Genomic DNA, 17,797 nt, shown 5'->3' on the forward strand with positions numbered 1-17,797 from the left:
AGAACGACACTTGTGGAAATTAGACTATGGGCTATTAATGGGCTTTATATTTGTTTAACTAAATGATAGTTTGTTAATTTTAATATAAAGATTTACAATTGGACGTCCCTATAAATAACCATATACACTTGATCGGACACAATGGGCGGGATATTTATATGTACGAATAATCGTTCATTTAACCGGACACGGGTATGGATTAATAGTCTATGGAATTATTAAAACAGAGGTGAAATTATGTACAAGGACACTTGGCATAATTGATAACAAAGTATTAAAACCTTGGGTTACACGCAGTCGATATCCTGGTGTAATTATTAAACAAAGTATTAAGACCTTGTTACAGTTTAAGTCCCCAATTAGTTGGAATATTTGACTTCGGATATAAGGATAATTTGACGAGGACACTCGCACTTTATATTTATGACTGATGGACTGTTATGGACAAAACTAGACGGACATATTAAATAATCCAGGACAAAGGAAAATTAACCCATGGGAATAAACTAAAATCAACACGTCAAACATCATGATTACGGAAGTTTAAATAAGCATAATTCCTTTATTTCATATTTAATTGCACTTTTAATTATCGCATTTTTATTTACTATCATTTTATTTATTGCACTTTTAATTATCGCACTTAAATTATCGTCATTTATATTTTTTATTAGGTTTTAATTGTGACTTAAAATATAAAATCGACAAACCGGTCATTAAACGGTAAACCCCCTTTTATATTATTATTATATATAAAAATATATATTTTGTACAAATATAGTTGTTTAAAATATAGTGTGAAATAAGCCAGCTCCCTGTGGAACGAACCGGACTTACTAAAAACTATACTACTCTACGATTAGGTACACTGCCTATAGTGTTGTAGCAAGGTTTAGGTATATCCCATCCGTAAATTAAATAAAACTTGTATCATATTTTGTAGTATTTCGTAGTAAAATATAATACTATTTCGTACCCCACGCTACACATCATCACATGTATATACATTTTAACTGAGTCGTTAAGTCATCGTTAGTCGTTACATGTAAATGTTGTTTTGAAACCTTTAGGTTAACAATCTTGTTAAATGTTGTTAACCCATTCTTTATTATATCTAATGAGATGTTAAATTATTACATTATCATGATATTATGATGTATGAATATATCTTAATATGATATATATACATTAAAATGTCGTTACAACAATAATCGTTACATATATGCCTCGATTCAAAATTCTTAAGTTAGTAGTCTTGTTTTACATATGTAGTTCATTGTTAACATACTTAATGATATATATAATTATCATTTTATCATGTTAAATATAGTGTAACAATATCTTAATATGATACATATGCATTTAGCAAGACGTTGTAATAACGATAATCGTTATATATATCGTTTCGAGTTTCTTAACTTAGTAGTTTCATTTTAATGTATATAACTCATTGTTAATATACATATGGAGATACTTACTTATCATAATCTCATGTTAACTATATGTATATCCATATATATATTGTCATGTCGTTTTTTACAAGTTTTAACGTTCGTGAATCGCCGGTCAACTTGGGTGGTCAATTGTCTACATGAAACTCATTTCAAATAATCAAGTCTTAATAAGTTTGATTGCTTAACATGTTGAAAACATTTAATCATGTAAATAATAATTTCATTTAATATATATAAACATGAAAAAGTTCGGGTCACTACAGTGAGAAAGTTTGATGTGACACTAAAGGGTGCGTTTGTTTGCTTCTTAATGGATGATCAGTGCTAAATGATGAATCATTCAACATTCAGCACGTTTGTTTTTGACCACTGAATGACATATGGTTCAGAATTCAGTGTCGAATCGGTCAGAGCTGAAACACTCTCTTAAACATTAAACACTAAATTTTTTTGTGATGTCCTTCTCAAATCATATCGAGAACACTTAACTACCAAGTATATTGATTTTGTATTCATGTAACACGTTAATAAGGTAATTTTCTTTATCATTCAAAATGATTATCAAAGAACATATTATCATTCATAAGAAACTTTATTCAAAGGCTTTGAATCATTCAGATTCTAAACCATTCAGCGTCAAATCATTCAGTTTTATCAAACGCACTATAAGCTATCTAGAAGTACTAGTGTTTTCACTTCTTCGGTTATGTGGTCGTCTATTGCACACTGAAACATCCTTCATACCTTTAATTTAGAAAAAGAAAAAAAAATGTTTGAATGCCACCTTCACATTAATTTTTAATTCACAAATTAAGAGAATAATGAATCAACAAAAAGTTGTGATGCGGTCCAGCGGTTGGTGGTCTGCTTCCTTTAGGGGAGGTCAGGAGTTCGACCCCCGTTGGCTACATATTAAAAACACAATTTTATCCCTGCCATGAAGTATACACCCATGGCACCTTTCCCATATCGTTTGGGGGGTAAAGGGGAGAGGGTTTTACTTGGCCGTGCCCTTGGATCGGTTTCAAGGTTTCCTCCCGGGCAGCGATGGGGGCGGGGTTATTATTGCTTCATCGGCATAGTCGAAACGGGAGATGATCACAAAGGGTGGTTTAGTCCTCCTCGGGTAATCTCAATCGCTGTCCATAAAATAAATAAAAAAAGAAAAAAGAAAACATAGTAGTAGTCAAAATATAAAGAGTGTGTATACGTTTATGCCTTATATAATCTAATTCAGTTGTAGTTAATTACTACACGCTAAAAGCATGCACACACTACTTAACAACTTAATTAGTACATAGCTGTACTCGATATTTATCATTGCCGATCAAATGGGTTTCCATTTGAATGCGATAGCGACAGCGTTAATAGCTTTGTTCGGAACCTTTTACCCGTTATGTGATGCATCAAGAGATGCAAGCTTCGATGAGAATTATAACGTAACTTGGGGCAACCATCATGTTTCATTTCGTCATCAAAGACGTGAAGTCCAGTTGTTATTGGATAAATCTACAGGTTCTACTTCTTGTATAGTTGTACATTATATATATAATTTTTTGATCGAAACGGAAATATTCACTTTAACTAGCGGAAAACTGATGAAGCATGTTTAAACTTTTTATTGTCTACATCATGTACGTACATTCATGTAGTAATACTTATTCTAATTTCATGTGTACGTAATCTGTAATCATAATCTAAAATTCATCTGTAGGTGCTGGATTTGCCTCAAAAGCATTTTACGCATCAGGGTTTTTCAAAATGAAGATTAAAACACCCGGCAACAAGGATTCTGCTGGCATTATTACTGCTTTTTATGTACCAACGCCTACTTCTTGTTGCTAAATTTTATAGTTATCTATTCCACCGTCTCAAAATAAATGTCTATTCGTGTTTGACACATAGTTTCGGGTAAATATACATACATAATTATACTTTAAGAGTCGAGTGTCATTTTACTCTTTAGACATAGACTTTTGGGAAAAATGTATGTAAGAGTTGAAATGTTACCATTTTTAAAAGTGAACACTTATACTAAAACAAACTAAAATATAAATATAGACACTCATTTTAAAACAGAGGTATATTTTGCATGCACGAACATGTTACATCATAATAGTTTGTCAAACTACTTGCAAAAATATTGCACATAGCGATTATATATTTATTTAAAAGTGTCATATAGTAATTGTACATTACTTTTATGTACATTCACGATAGTCTTTAAGATTGTCGTTAGAAAAATTCATAAAACTATATATATGGAGATTTAAATTTAAGTAATAATAACTAATAAGGGTAATTAAGCTTTACAACTTAATGGAAAAGATATGGAAACTAAAATTTGACTTATTGATAAGCATTATGAATTCTCACTCTTCATACTTTTCTTCATTTACTGAAATGATTGTTGATGTGTTTCTCATCATATTTGTTTTTGGTTTAATTTTTGATGTAGTTGTTTTTAAATACGACAGTACATGATGAGATGGACTTCGAGTTCTTGGGAGATAGCCCGGGGAAACCGATTATATTACAAACAAATGAGTACATAAATGGTTTTGGTGGTAAAGAACAAAGATTTGTTCTTTGGTTTGATCCTAGTGCAGATTTCCATTACTACAAATTCTTGTGGAACCAACATCAAGTTGTGTATGCTCTTATATCTGTATTCTTTAGTTTTGTCAAAATTTATAAATATTAAATACAGAATCATATCATATACGTTAGAATGGTAGAAATTATAACAAATATTTACAATTGTACTCATCAAATTTATTACACATAAATTCATTCTTGGATTTACAGTCGTGAACTATTCGAGTTTAACTTGTTAAAAGCTTAATTCGAGTCAAGCTTAAAAGAGCTCAAGTCCAAACTTGAACATAAACATCATTAAGTAAATGAGCTCAAACTCGAGTTTTATATATCGAGCTCGATCAAGCTGGTTAGCCTAAACGAGACTTTCACTTTATAATTAATATTGTTCTATTTTTTGTTTGTTTAGGTTTTATGTAGATGAAATACCAATAAGGGTATACAAGAACAAAAAAACTGAAGGGTTAAAATTCCCTAGCAATACAATGCAATTGATTGTGAGTTTATGGGATGGGTCTAATTGGGCCAGCCGGAGCAAGGTCAATTATTCCAATGGACCATTTTTAGCCCATTTCGAAGATTTTAGTATGGATGAATGTGTCTCACCACCCAATCATCCCAAAGCTGACTGTTATTCTCAAAAGTATTGGTGGAACAATGAAAAATATTGGCAGTTGAATTCACAACAATTGAAAGCTTATGAAGATACGAAGAAGAAGTACATGGTATATGACTATTGTAGTGATAAAGTTAGGTATCATACCCCTCCTATAGAATGTAATGGGTGAAGATTGAAGGTGTTTATAGTAAGTTGATTTTTTTTTTTTTTTTTTTTTTTTTTGCAAAGCAAGCATTATATAGAAACCAAACACAGATATTACAAAGTCGCGACCTAACCAACATTTGCAACTAAGCAAACAGAGAGAACAGTTTATAGTAAGTTGATACATTACGTGGGTTGGGCCTATATGTTATAATTAACTTAATGGGCCATATAATCCATATTCAAGTTAATTAGCAATAAATTGACAACATGTTCAATCATTGTTGCGAACACTAATATTCAATGATATGTTATATTTGCATATTGTTTGACGACTTCATCTTATTATTTAAAGTTTTTTATTTACTTTATGATTTACTTTGGTTTAAGAACTGAGCAGTAGTTAATAAACAAGATATTGTTAACGACAACAATGTTCTCCTAAAAAATGTTAGGATTTGTGGCTGCAACTTCCAAAGGCGTGTGACGGCTCATTAAAACTATAATTAACAATATTTGCATATATCATATGCGTCAAAAATGTCAAAAGATGAGAAAAATAAATATTGTATATGAACTGATCATAATAGTAGAAAAGACAACTTTTATTCTTATAACCACACACCGGCACTGTCGATTCCAGAATTATAATTCAATGGGGTCCTGAATTTTTTTCGAGTACTAATTATATTTGAATCTTATTTGAGTCTTTTTACCTTAAAAATACTACGAATTCGACAAATATATCGGGTCCGAGTAGTTAAATTTAGTAGTGTCCTATACATTTTAAAAGAATAATTATAAATTTGAAATTTTTTTTGGGTCCTTCATTTAAATTTAGTGGTGTCATATACAATTTAAAGAATATTTTCTGTTAAAAATTTTCAAACTAGTGGTGCCCGTGACTCCACGGGTATGTACATAAACTCGCCATTGCACACCGGCTCCTTTCGATTTAGTTAAAATAACATTTTACAATAAACATAACATTAATTTTTAGCTTACAAAATGAAATCATAAATGGCGGAGGTTTTTCATTTTTAAGGTACAAGGAAAATGCAAATATTTTTACTCAGATTTATGTGGTTTTACCGGGTTATTCAATGACTATTTGCAGCTCATATATTGACCACCCAAAATGTACCATTAGTGAGGTTTAAGGAGGGATATATGACGCTAACACTAGAATATCATAAATTATTAATTAATTAATTATTATTAATCACATACACTAAAACAAAAATTCAAGGTGAATAGTAGCAGCGCTGATGTGACGTCAAAAATTTTGTCTTTTTCCTATTTTTTCAATTCTTTTTCCTTGGAATAATTATTAATTACCTCCCATTTCATCGTGTGGTTTTTCTAACTCGTTATGAACTAACATGAAATCCCCTTAGTTTAACCCCGTAAAATTTTGAGATCATCCCACATGATGTAATTATGTTATGGCATGAGCACAATTAAAATGATATACTACTCAATATATTAAGAGCGTGTATACAATTATGACTTATGTAATCTCATTAAATTGACCTTAATTACTACACGTACGCTAAATGCGCAAACTAACAACTTAGTACATACATTATGTAGTGTTTATAGTTATACTTGGTGTTTATAATAAGTACGTACCAATCAAATGGGTTTTAGTTTAAAAGTGATAGCGACAATATTGTTACTAGCTTTGTTTGGAACTATGTACTCGTTATGCAATGGATCAAGAGATGAAAGCTTTGATGAGAATTATAACGTAATTTGGGGGAACCAACATGTCTCATTTCTTAATCAAAGACGTGAAATTCAGTTGTTATTAGACATTTCTTCAGGTTGGTAGTCGTGTATATTATGTTATTTTTTAAAATTGAATATACTCATTTTTCTTATTATTTAGAAACAATTTTAAAACTATTTATAGGTGCTGGATTTGCGTCAAAAGCTTTTTACGCATCAGGGTTTTTTCAAATGAAGATTAAGACACCCGACAACATGGATACTGCTGGCATTGTTACTGCTTTTTATGTACCGACGGATACTTAAAACTTGTTTGTGAAAGAAGTTAGTTTGCCTTAATAACTACGAGTACTAGACTTCTAAAGAAAACGATTAGTCTGGGCTTATAACTTGGTTCGATGGACATAAAAACTCCGTAACAAATAAAGTTTTCTTTTTTCGAAGTACTCGAAAAAAACTAATTTGATTTAAATGTACACATCCTAACCGATTACATTGTAACCGTTTTCGACTTTTTCCATGATCATCTCAAGATGATACTAGTGAGTTTTAAATCTAAGACCTATAGTAGTAAGATATAAAGACTTCAACCATTAGACTTTTTAGGTAAGGTCGGTCAAAAAATAACTCCACTATTTACACAAATAAACATTATATCGAGATTCAATTAAATTTCTTTATTATAAATATGTGGTTTACAACTTAATGTAGTGGATCCCAGAATTTACCGGAACATGCCGTTTAGCTTAGTGGTTACCTCACTTCTGGGTGTCTGTGAGGTCTCGAGTTCGAGTCTCATCTAGGGATTTCATAATTAAATTTGCTTTGCAGTTAGTTATGGAGTCCTCAGTGGAGACATCGCTGTCTGAACCTGTCCTATGACAGTTGTTTAGGGGGTGCTTCCCAAGGGTGACTACACGCAGAGCCTGTCCTATGACAGTTGTTCGATGGAACATCCTTGACGCGTGAAACGGATATGATCGGGTGGTGAGAACTCCTATTGGAGTTTCTTGACAGTGACTCCAATCTCGTTGTTAGAAAAATGCTTAATGTTAAAAAATGTATCACTAAAATTCGATTTATTAGTAAACATACTAAAGTCTATTAGCCCATAAGTTTATGCTAGTTGATATAGAGTCCATTAGGTTAGGTTTTGGTTAAGTGTGAGGGTTTCATGTATCATTATAAATACCGAACCAATAATTGGGCTTGATCAACTAGCATAAACTTATTTGCTAACAGTCTCAACCTTTATTCTTTTCTCCATTTATTGAATTGAAGTGTTTCTCATCATAATTGTTCTTGGTTAATTTTCCCATGCAGTTATTTATAAATTCAACAGTACATGACGAGTTGGACTTTGAGTTCATGGGAGATAGTACGGGGAAACCGACTAAATTACAAACAAATGTGTTCACAAATGGTGTTGGTGGTAGAGAACAGAAATATGTTCTATGGTTTGATCCTAGTGCTGATTTCCATTACTACAAGTTCTTGTGGAATCAACATCAAGCTGTGTATGCTCTTATATCTATCTCCTTTTGTTTAAATATACAAACAAAAAAAATATTAAATGAGAAGGTTTTTCAATACCAGGAAAACATCCTTTTGCTTTATAAACAAATTTATATAAACTTAACGGAGAAGGTTCCAATACCAGGAAAATATTTTTACTCACATGTATTTAAATTACCGGCAATTAATTTTACTTAGGTGCAATGTATATTACAGTCCCAACCATTAGGCTATCTTCAGATGATTTAATATTCAATATATATATAATATCATAAATCATATATGTTCTCGGGGTAAAAATCAAACACATACTTGCAATTTTTCTTTTTTATCTTTAACATGGATGGATAAAGCATAAATGTACACAGTTCAACTGAGTTATTCCGTGACCTATTTTACTTATTGATCTAGTAACTATTTCTATTTTCATTGTATGACTTTCAATTTTCAAATGTAACAAGTAGATTATTTGACCATTAAACAACGAAATAAAATATTGACTTTATTATCTATTTTTCTAGGTTTTATGTGGATGACATACCAATAAGGGTATACAAGAACAACATGATTAAAGGTTTAAAATACCCCAACAATACAATGCAAGTGATTGTGAGTTTATGGGATGGGTCTGATTGGGCCACTGATGGGGGCCAAACCAAGGCCAATTATTCCTATGCACCATTTCTAGCCCATTTTCAAGATTTTAGCATCGATGGGTGCGTCTCACTGCCAAATGAACCCAATGCTGATTGTTATTCTCAAAAGTTTTGGTGGAACTCTGAAAAACATTGGCAGTTGAATTCACAACAATTGGATGCTTATGAAGATGCGAAAAAATATATGATATATGATTATTGTAGAGATAGAATTAGGTACCCTATTCCTCCTATAGAGTGTAGTGGGTGAATATCGAAGGTTATTTTAATAATTTGATAAGTTATGTGGGTTGGGCTTGTAAGTTGTAATAAATGTAACAGCCCATATTCAACTTAACAATTAATTGACATGTCTTATTTGTAATAAATGCAACCTAATCGGGTTATCGCTTGACCATTAAATATCCTTTCTATGTTCACTCAAATTGTGTTGCTAGTGAATTTTTTAAGAGACATTTTATGAGGATGTCAAAACATCAATGAATGTAATATTGTATTGGTGTATACTAACTAGTTATTTATGTTTATATGTTTTTCAGTTTCCATATTATAATTTGGAGTTACGCAAACAATTGGTTGCTATCAAGTCAAATAATCGTTATCACCAAGTGATAAAACTAAAAAGTTCGCCTTAATCTTTATTAAAGTGCCAGTGGCAGTTCCATAATTTTTTTCAGGGCAAAAAATTCGCTATAATGTTTGAATAATAGAAATTACATAAAACATTGTTCAAACATTAGAAATAGATATAGAAATAATAATTGTAATAATAAACAATATATAAAGGAAAGTAGGAGCTTGGCTATTGAGAGTATGAAACCATATATGCATGCAAAAGGTTGGTTGTAAGCAAAGAATCAGCATCCTACTAATCTTTTAACGCAGGTCATCATATCTTTTCTTCATTTTTATTTAAAGAAATAATTTGTTGTTTTCCCAATTTCGATTATCCATATATTGATGTATCATCAACATAATCTCAACATTTTTTTTTTTTTTTTTTGTAGAGAAAATAATTAATAGGGTATTGTGACCACAAAAAAAAAAAAAATGGATGTTTCAGAAGTAAACAGGAAGTTGCTTAATGAACTTGAAGAAATGGGTTTCCCATTGGCTGTTGCAATGAGAGCGCTTCTTAATTCCGGTTAGCCCATTTACAATCTTTTTGATGAAAGAATCGTCACGTTTTACTTATGAGAGTGGTTTAATTTTTATTGTAAAAAAAAATGTGTCATTGTGTGCTTAATTAATTATTTAATTTCTGAGTAGAACTAGGTGTAATCTCGACTCATTTACTTAAAAAATTGTCAAGTAGGTATAAGAAATATCTCTAATGGGTTAAACAGGTATGTCGAAAGAGGTTAACCAAAAAAATATGTTAAAAGTCTAATGGTAATGCATAGAAATAGAAATCGGAAAACTCATTTTATTCAAAAAGTTGTATTCTGTTGTTATCCTGAGCATTAAGTTTCTTTTGTCAAGGTAACACTAGTTTGGTGGATGCTATTATTTGGATTATTGATCATCAAGATGACCCTGAAATTGATCAGGTGCCGTCGGTATGATTCATTCGTTTCGATCGTAATTGGTTAATGGTTGTTTTGTTCGATCTATTGGTTCATATATAATATAATGGTTATTACTTGCATCTGATTTCGTTTTAATTTATATTTATGTTGGAAATTGACGAACAATTTCTTTCGATCTACCAGGTTCCAATAAGAATCGAAATCGAGGATTTTGAGTCTTCTTTCGTGTCAGAAGAAGTAAAGCTAAAAGCACAAATACTAAGGTTTGTTTGTGTCCTTTTTTGATTGAAAACATGATGCAGTTCATTTGGCTTTTAGAAATTATATTTTTTCTTTTTTTACAACTTCTATTTGTGCTCATTTTCAGAGACAAAACACGCGAACAGAACAAGGAAGATAAGAAATTTGAACACGGTAAAGAGAAGGTATCATGTAACTGTTCTCAAGATATTTACAGGGTTATCAACCTTTTTTCGAATTATACATTAGATAAGATATATATGTAATCATTTTCCGTATCAACTCGTTGGAAAAATAATGGATTGAAATTTGCTTAAGTTGGAACTATGAACCTGTCTTTACTTGTTTAAAGGAAAGAATTCGAGCAGGAAAAGAAGTGCAAGAATTGAAAAAAGTTGCAGAAGAAAATGAAAGAAAACGGTCTCTTTTTGATAAACCCTTGTTACAACATTTCCTTCATTTCGCATATGTTTTTTTAATTGTTTCATTATACAGTTTTATAGCTCAGGGGAAAGCTGAAAAACTGGAAGATGATAAAGCGAGGGACAGAATTCGACAGAAGCTGCATCACGACAAGGTTACTAATTTTCATGATATATATATATATATATAACTCCATCTGTTCATATTGTTGAAATCGTAGATAATATAATTAAAATTAAAATATGATGTTTAAACTGTAATTAGTTAGTATTTTGTAGTTAGAAAGAAGGGAGAGGGTTGGATTGCATTCACAACATCATGCATCTGATGTGTCAATGGTGCAAGTGAATAAGGTAATTCAAGTATTATCATGGTTTGATGTTTAAGATTTGTACGTGACTTTTCGATCTAGCTTAGACAATGAATATTTTTTTATGGAAAATCAGGAGACCTTGCCTATTGTTACTACACGGGTTGGTGTTGATTTGACAGCAAAAGTGGATCTTATGAGAGATTGTTTAAGGTCACTCAGGCGAAACAATAAGGTAAGCTTATTGATTAAGTTTTATTTCAAGCAGTGGAGAATTTAGTGTTCTATAATTCGATCAGAATCTATTGTTTCAATTAACTTATATCAATTTTTTCAACTATATAGGATGACGATTTCAAAGTGAGAAGAGCTTTTGAGACACTGCTGATTTATGTGAGAAATGTTGCTAGAGATCCCAATGAGGATAAATTCAGGAAGATCAGATTGAGTAATCCAGCTTTTAAGGTAACATCTTAAAAGCTGTCGAAAAACGTATATTACTGTTTTAAAGACGTGTTTGTAATTTTCATTATGTTGAAACTGTCGTCGCTAATGATTGAAATAACAGGAACGAGTTGGGATATATGAACAAGGAATCAAGTTTCTTGAACTATGTGGGTTTGAAAGAGTTGAAGGTGGCAGGTTTCTGTTTCTTCACAGAAGCCATGTTGACATGGCATTGTTTAGATCGGCGGGTAACATGTTGCAGTCTGCTATAACGAATCCCTTCTTCGGACTACTATCAAAAGAACAATAATTACATAAACTCGAATATGACTTGCTGTATATTCCTATCTGTAACTCTGTAAGTACCTTTCAAAGGTCAGAACACATATTATAAACAAAAAAACCTTGTTATTTAAAGCAGCTACTAAACAATACTCAAGAGCTAAACTAACGTTCCACAATGGGAAAATTAAACTTTGGAATACAACAGTTAAAATGACTGATATGTGTGTGTACATTAGACTTCTCTTTTATTTCAGTCTAATCGGAATGCTGTTTTGTAGCAGCTTTCCAAGCTGCATATTTCCTGCTTTCTTTTTTATATCTTTTGATCTCTCTCACAACCGCAAGAATCACATGTAACGACAGTGGCAGAAAAAAGGGCTGTCAAGACAGAGAATAATGTTATGCACTTTGATCTTGACCTGGTCAATACTTTGTACATGTAGCATCAGTAAAGATGCAAAATGGGTTAGTTCAGGGCTTCAGGCAGACCCATCAATACTAATTGTCCATATTTCAAACTATAAAAGTCATTATTGTAGTACATAGTAAATTTTATTAACAATTAAATTATCAAAGATTTACCCTATCCCGCTTATTTGAAATTGATGGAAATAGATTGCAAATATTTGGAAACAATTTTGTGACCTCCTAGTTCAAGTTTTTCTATTTTACCCTTTTGACATGTAATGAAAAGTACAAAATTTAATAGGCCAACAAGAAAAAATCTTTACATTCTCCAAAGTTTGAAGGAGAAACTAACCGAATAGACAGCAAACATGTGCTCGAATGAGTAGTAACTGACAGACATTACGGATGGGTGAAAGAATGCATCCTCAGCCAAGGATCTAGCATGTTTCGAAGAAACTGCCAAACGAAGCGCATATAAAAATCCAATTTAGAATAGTAGCTAACAATAACAGTATAAAGTAATGTTATTATCAAATTTAAAATACCGGCCGAAGCATCATAATTGCCTAGTGAGGCATTTTCCTGAGATAATTTAGCAGCCTCGAGGGATAACATGACCTGTTCAAACAGGAAAGACATCCACATAAGTAATTTACTTGGATAGCATAAGTTCTGACTTAGAAAGTTAAAACTATATAAGTGGCACGCTATTTGGTAATGAATTTATGTTATATTATCAGGTTCCACTGGCTGGTAGGAGTGGGTTAGTTTCGTAAGACTTTACTATAATATATAAAAAAACATGGTTAATATCATTTCTACTGTGTACAGTTTTTAAATAATATATTATGTCTTTTACTAATGCACGATTAAGAAAGTTAACAAACCGTAGCAGTATATAAGTAATTCATCAATCAAGGGGTGGATTTAAGTGTAATTACTGGAAACACAATGTGTGATAAATTGCAGGGTTGCCCTTCTAAAATTCAAAAGAAAAACAAAGAACTAAAAAGAGATTATGAATAATTTTATTGAGTAAAATTATGATTGTTTTTTTTTTTTTTTTTTTTTTTTTTTTTTGATAAAGTAGTCTATATAAATTTCTAATTTCTTAATTCTTTATTCTTTTTTTATGTTTATATAAACACTCGTGGATTATGGGCATGAGCCCTTCTTTGACTTAAGTGATCTCTACCTCGTTTACTTTGACATATAGATTACCAATAAGAACCGCAGCATATCAACTGACCTGTTTCCCAATCTCATCCTTAATAATCATTCTCGGTAGTGACTGGACCTGCATAGAGAATTATTAAAATTATTTCTCTTAATCAAGATGCTTGATGGGATATTCATATAGTATTAAGAGCTAGAACATACCAATCTTGAAAGTGAACCGAGGGTTGTACCGCATTGACGAAGATTATAACACGCATATTGCCGAGCCAAGGCATCTAGTTCCCTACACATAATGAAACGAGTAACTGCATACTGATTATGCCTAGACGTGGAAAAACTATATTTAAAACGCATAACCCTCCTAAACTGTTTTAATTCAAGAATCAAATTATTCTTGTAATAGAAAAGATTTTTTTTTAATAATCTTTAAAGAAGTAAATTATTATTTATAAATTTATAAAACTCGATAAAAGAAATGACTTGAATATATTAGTGAGGTCAGCCAAACAAATTTAAGCCACACAAAAATTCAGCACCCATTAAACAGCCTGTAGGACACGCCCATTTATCACGGTATCCAAATCCCAACCTGATTATGATCAGCTATAGATATAGATATTAGATATTAGATACAAAGATTAAAGAAAGTATATAACCAAATGGCTCAAAATGTAAAGAACAATAAAGGTGAAACAGTCATTTTCATTATTTACCATTCTGTAAATCCTCGTTCACTGGCTAACAGAACAGATGTTCCTGATGCACCCTTGTAAAAACCAGTGGATTTTAAACCAAATAATTGTCGAAGCTGCCCAAGGAAGACTTCAAATATTTGATTAAGTTCCTGTTTCAAAATCAATAACCCCAATCATAAGACGACACGTTTTACTTGTTTGATCCAGAGACAAATGAATCTTAAAGATTTTGTTCAATGAATCAGGTTCCAATCATAAATCATAAATATACATTTTAATTGCAGAATAGAGTTTAACCTCAGAAGAAATTTTACGCCTGAGTGGGTGCACACTATTTGCATTTTCCAAGCATTTAGGAGGATTCAAAACTACAACACCACCCCATGTCTACAATATACATTTAGATTATAGATTATATTATACATAAGGAAATCGAGATTCCTATAATGTAGTGGTAAGAAGATAAAAATGTTATAATAGGGACAGAAATTCACTGGAGATATAAAGCCATTCGTGACGGAAATCTCTCCATTCGGAAGCTGTAACCTGAGTGGACATTCATTGGCAGATGGTATATATCTGGAAGCGTGAAAACATAAAAATGCACACAACATTAGAAAATTATAACAATAACTACTATAAATTTAAATAAAACACACATAATCGAGTTAAAACAACCACAGAACCACAGAAAACTATGTATTTTGAGAATATGTTTTGTTGGTTGCATCTATAAAGCATTAATAAACAAAACTCGAGCTTCATGATTCAAATTAATAACAAGGTTCTTCTAGGTAATATCACATTCCACTACCTAGAGAAAAACATGTACATATTTATTTATTAGATATTAAGATGTTAAGCTTTTTCCGATCAACAAAATAACTCGCATAGAACCAAAAGGCTTTTGGCCTAGCGGTATCAAAGAACTCATCAGCCTTGAGGTTTTAAGGTTGCGAGTTCAAGTCCCATCATGGACAAAAAGGGTGGGGGTGTGTGTGTGGGTGTGTGTGGGGTTGTGTGTGTGTGTGTGTGTGTGTGTGTGTGTGTGTGCTGTTAAAAATAATAATAACTCGCATAGACATATTACTTAAAATTACTGCAAATACTGAATGTATCCAAGCTCCTTTACGTTTTCATAATTGGTCATAAGAAAAAAGTCATAACTTATAAATATAAGGTGAAATTGAGTTAAAGAATATACACCACAAATTGCAAAATCTTTGATCGTCCACCAGCTGCAATGGAAGTATCCAGGTGCCATTCATTTGAATTCACCTACAACAACAAGTAAACAATGCCCGCTTATAAGATTATATTTGCACCACAAATTACAAAACACATGAAAAATGACATTGAAACAATGCACATGCACATCCTAACATCTAATTAACAAGGTAACAAAACCATCAAGGCCTTCTATAATCAGCAAACATGAAAAAGATAAATAAAAAATGGGATTCTCCAGACGAGGGCATAAATACCAGATGATTCCAATAATATCTTAACATTTAATTGCTACGATGACTATATAAATATGTTACAAGTACTAGCTATCACAATTACATTTCAACTTACAAAGAATGGAAGATCTGTGGTGCTAAAAATGTGGCTCTCTTGTTCAGCATCCCAATAAGAATATGAAGATTTCGGAGCATGATACAGAACCTGCATTGACATAAATCTCATGTAAATAATAAATTGCAGAAACAAAATCCTTGTAAAATAAGATAAGTTTTGCTAACAATCCCTATGATTGGAATTCATAATCTTTTCGAAAGGCAACTGGAATTCATATATTACCTGACTTTCCACACTTATATTCGCTATAGGACCCAAGGCTTCAAGTACAGGGGCTAGAAGTTTCTCATCGACCTCATTAAAATCCCTACAGATAGAACGACCAATAATTGTTCATTTAAAACATGTTATTTATGTCCCTTAATATGATACCGATACTTAGTGACCGGTCATACTTCGGTGACTTTAATCCATGTTAAAAACAAAGCAACATGATGCATGTAAGTCGTATCAAATGTTCAATCCTATAAAGCTTCTTACCAATCATATATCCAATCACGCGGATCGGCATTCAACAAATTGAAAGAAAGCACAATTTTCCCATCAGCACCAACAGGCATAAACTCCCCTTGAATGCTCCCTTCTTCTTTCGCACCACGCACAAATATCTTCACAAACATCTCCGCCACTTTTTCCGCCACCACATCCATTTCAGACAACCTACCAACAATCCAACCGTGCCTATACTTCCCCACAACCGCCCTAACCCTATCCCCATCACCACTATTCACAACCACAATAGTATAAACCCTACTTCGTCCGACAATATCACGCAAATACTCATCAAAAACCTCATCATTCTCGTCAAAATCGAACTGGCCTAATGCTCCGCATTTCCACACTCCTTTACCAACATTTCCGTATTCGACACAGTGGTTACCAGAATCTAAACTGACAGAAACTGTGAAATTATTCTCACAGGTGCCACAAATTGAATTACTATCAGTTAACTGTAACATATGTCTGCTAATTAGAAACCCTAGGTTTTCAGCATTTGAAGTACTATGATCTAAATTAACAAACACAACATGAAATTTACACGGATATAGAAACGGATTTGAATCAATTGAATTCGATAGTGAATCAATCTCGCTAAACGGAAGCGGCGATCGATAGATCTCTACCGATTTTAGCAACCATGGCAATCCTGTACGAGAATACATATGAATTTCCATGTGTATTAATACGATAGATAGGTATATATGTATATTCATAGAAAGGGAGATGCATATATATACCTAAGAGGAACGAGAAGAAAACAGATAGAGTTAGAATGAGACGCTTCAATCCAGGTTTTGTATTTCGCATTGTTTTATCGTCGAAATTTGATGCTTCTGAGTTCGTAGTTTTGTTTTTTTGCGATGGAGACGATGACTCAGTTCCCATGGTTTCAGTTATTTCCGCCATTGATGGACCTTCCAAGCTGTGTTTTCAGCTTGCTATATTTTTCTAGCTGAAGACAGGGGGAGACGGAGACTAGAGAGCTAAGGGTGCAAAATTAGCTAAGGTTGGGACTTTATTAATGGGAAATTCAATGTGAGATCGTACTTTATACATTTAAATATTAAATTTCAAAAATTATATGTTTAAATATAGAAGAACACTATAAATATATACATAAACTTTAACAAAATTGTTAAAATTGTTCATTTTGTACAAAAACTATAAAGTTATAGTTAAAATTCATGTTAAAATATTGACTAATTTTGACTTTAACCAACTTTGATTACCAAATTCGATTTTGACCCATCAATTGACGTTGGCCGATTAATTGAACGGATTTTGAAAAATCGGAACGGATTGCTCTCAAAACTGATTAATCGGAGATTAATCGGCGAGTAATCGGGTTTTTTACAACCTTGCTAGTGAGTACTGAAATGATACACATTTGATCCTTATACTTTGAAGTTTAAGAACTTTTCGGTCCCTGCAATAGTCATTAAGAAATTTAAGAGAGAGATTTTTTGTGCAAGTAAATTCTTT

General features: G+C 32.0%; 4 protein-coding genes across 4 annotated transcripts; 3 read left to right on the forward strand and 1 right to left on the reverse strand.

Moving 5' to 3' along the window:
- The first annotated feature begins 2,785 nt into the window (after nt 1-2,785).
- LOC139870142 (xyloglucan endotransglucosylase/hydrolase protein 2-like) lies at nt 2,786-4,840 on the forward strand. Its single transcript, XM_071857989.1, has 4 exons — nt 2,786-2,969; nt 3,169-3,272; nt 3,913-4,106; nt 4,462-4,840. The coding sequence occupies exons 1-4, from the start codon at nt 2,786-2,788 to the stop codon at nt 4,838-4,840; spliced, it is 861 nt and encodes a 286-aa protein (XP_071714090.1).
- Nucleotides 4,841-6,454: 1,614 nt separating this feature from the next.
- LOC139870143 (xyloglucan endotransglucosylase/hydrolase protein 2-like) lies at nt 6,455-8,967 on the forward strand. Its single transcript, XM_071857990.1, has 4 exons — nt 6,455-6,641; nt 6,731-6,834; nt 7,870-8,063; nt 8,583-8,967. The coding sequence occupies exons 1-4, from the start codon at nt 6,455-6,457 to the stop codon at nt 8,965-8,967; spliced, it is 870 nt and encodes a 289-aa protein (XP_071714091.1).
- Nucleotides 8,968-9,767: 800 nt separating this feature from the next.
- LOC139870144 (uncharacterized) lies at nt 9,768-11,976 on the forward strand. Its single transcript, XM_071857991.1, has 10 exons — nt 9,768-9,861; nt 10,200-10,276; nt 10,430-10,509; nt 10,614-10,671; nt 10,839-10,906; nt 10,982-11,063; nt 11,188-11,262; nt 11,356-11,454; nt 11,565-11,684; nt 11,788-11,976. Exons 1-10 carry the CDS (start codon nt 9,768-9,770, stop codon nt 11,974-11,976), a joined length of 942 nt encoding a protein of 313 aa, XP_071714092.1.
- A 51-nt stretch (nt 11,977-12,027) lies between these two features.
- On the reverse strand, nt 12,028-17,267 carry LOC139872186 (uncharacterized). The gene is made up of 13 exons (XM_071860021.1): nt 17,053-17,267; nt 16,295-16,961; nt 16,037-16,121; nt 15,812-15,901; nt 15,438-15,511; nt 14,728-14,812; nt 14,531-14,620; nt 14,252-14,382; nt 13,740-13,821; nt 13,609-13,656; nt 12,905-12,977; nt 12,712-12,815; nt 12,028-12,329 (listed from the first exon to the last, which is right to left on the reverse strand). The coding sequence occupies exons 1-13, from the start codon at nt 17,219-17,221 to the stop codon at nt 12,207-12,209; spliced, it is 1,821 nt and encodes a 606-aa protein (XP_071716122.1). The 5' UTR covers nt 17,222-17,267; the 3' UTR covers nt 12,028-12,206.
- Nucleotides 17,268-17,797: the final 530 nt, after the last annotated feature.

The sequence above is a fragment of the Rutidosis leptorrhynchoides genome, chromosome 10 (assembly GCF_046630445.1).
Source record: "Rutidosis leptorrhynchoides isolate AG116_Rl617_1_P2 chromosome 10, CSIRO_AGI_Rlap_v1, whole genome shotgun sequence".
Classification (NCBI taxonomy): domain Eukaryota; kingdom Viridiplantae; phylum Streptophyta; class Magnoliopsida; order Asterales; family Asteraceae; genus Rutidosis; species Rutidosis leptorrhynchoides.

Excerpts from the sequence above, each read along its gene's own strand:
- LOC139870142 (XM_071857989.1), top strand. The coding sequence starts at position 2,786 with ATGGGTTTCCATTTGAATGCGATAGCGACAGCGTTAATAGCTTTGTTC. Across the intron at positions 2,970-3,168 it reads GTTATTGGATAAATCTACAG|GTGCTGGATTTGCCTCAAAA; the intron begins GTTCTACTTCTT and ends ATTCATCTGTAG. Across the intron at positions 3,273-3,912 it reads GCATTATTACTGCTTTTTAT|TTGTTTTTAAATACGACAGT; the intron begins GTACCAACGCCT and ends TTTTTGATGTAG.
- LOC139870143 (XM_071857990.1), top strand. The coding sequence starts at position 6,455 with ATGGGTTTTAGTTTAAAAGTGATAGCGACAATATTGTTACTAGCTTTG. Across the intron at positions 6,642-6,730 it reads GTTATTAGACATTTCTTCAG|GTGCTGGATTTGCGTCAAAA; the intron begins GTTGGTAGTCGT and ends AACTATTTATAG. Across the intron at positions 8,064-8,582 it reads TGGAATCAACATCAAGCTGT|GTTTTATGTGGATGACATAC; the intron begins GTATGCTCTTAT and ends CTATTTTTCTAG.
- LOC139870144 (XM_071857991.1), top strand. The coding sequence starts at position 9,768 with ATGGATGTTTCAGAAGTAAACAGGAAGTTGCTTAATGAACTTGAAGAA. Across the intron at positions 11,263-11,355 it reads CAATGGTGCAAGTGAATAAG|GAGACCTTGCCTATTGTTAC; the intron begins GTAATTCAAGTA and ends ATGGAAAATCAG. Across the intron at positions 11,455-11,564 it reads CACTCAGGCGAAACAATAAG|GATGACGATTTCAAAGTGAG; the intron begins GTAAGCTTATTG and ends TCAACTATATAG.
- LOC139872186 (XM_071860021.1), bottom strand. The coding sequence starts at position 17,221 with ATGGCGGAAATAACTGAAACCATGGGAACTGAGTCATCGTCTCCATCG. Across the intron at positions 15,902-16,036 it reads ATATAAGTGTGGAAAGTCAG|GTTCTGTATCATGCTCCGAA; the intron begins GTAATATATGAA and ends ATGTCAATGCAG. Across the intron at positions 14,813-15,437 it reads AAGATTTTGCAATTTGTGGT|ATATATACCATCTGCCAATG; the intron begins GTATATTCTTTA and ends TCACGCTTCCAG.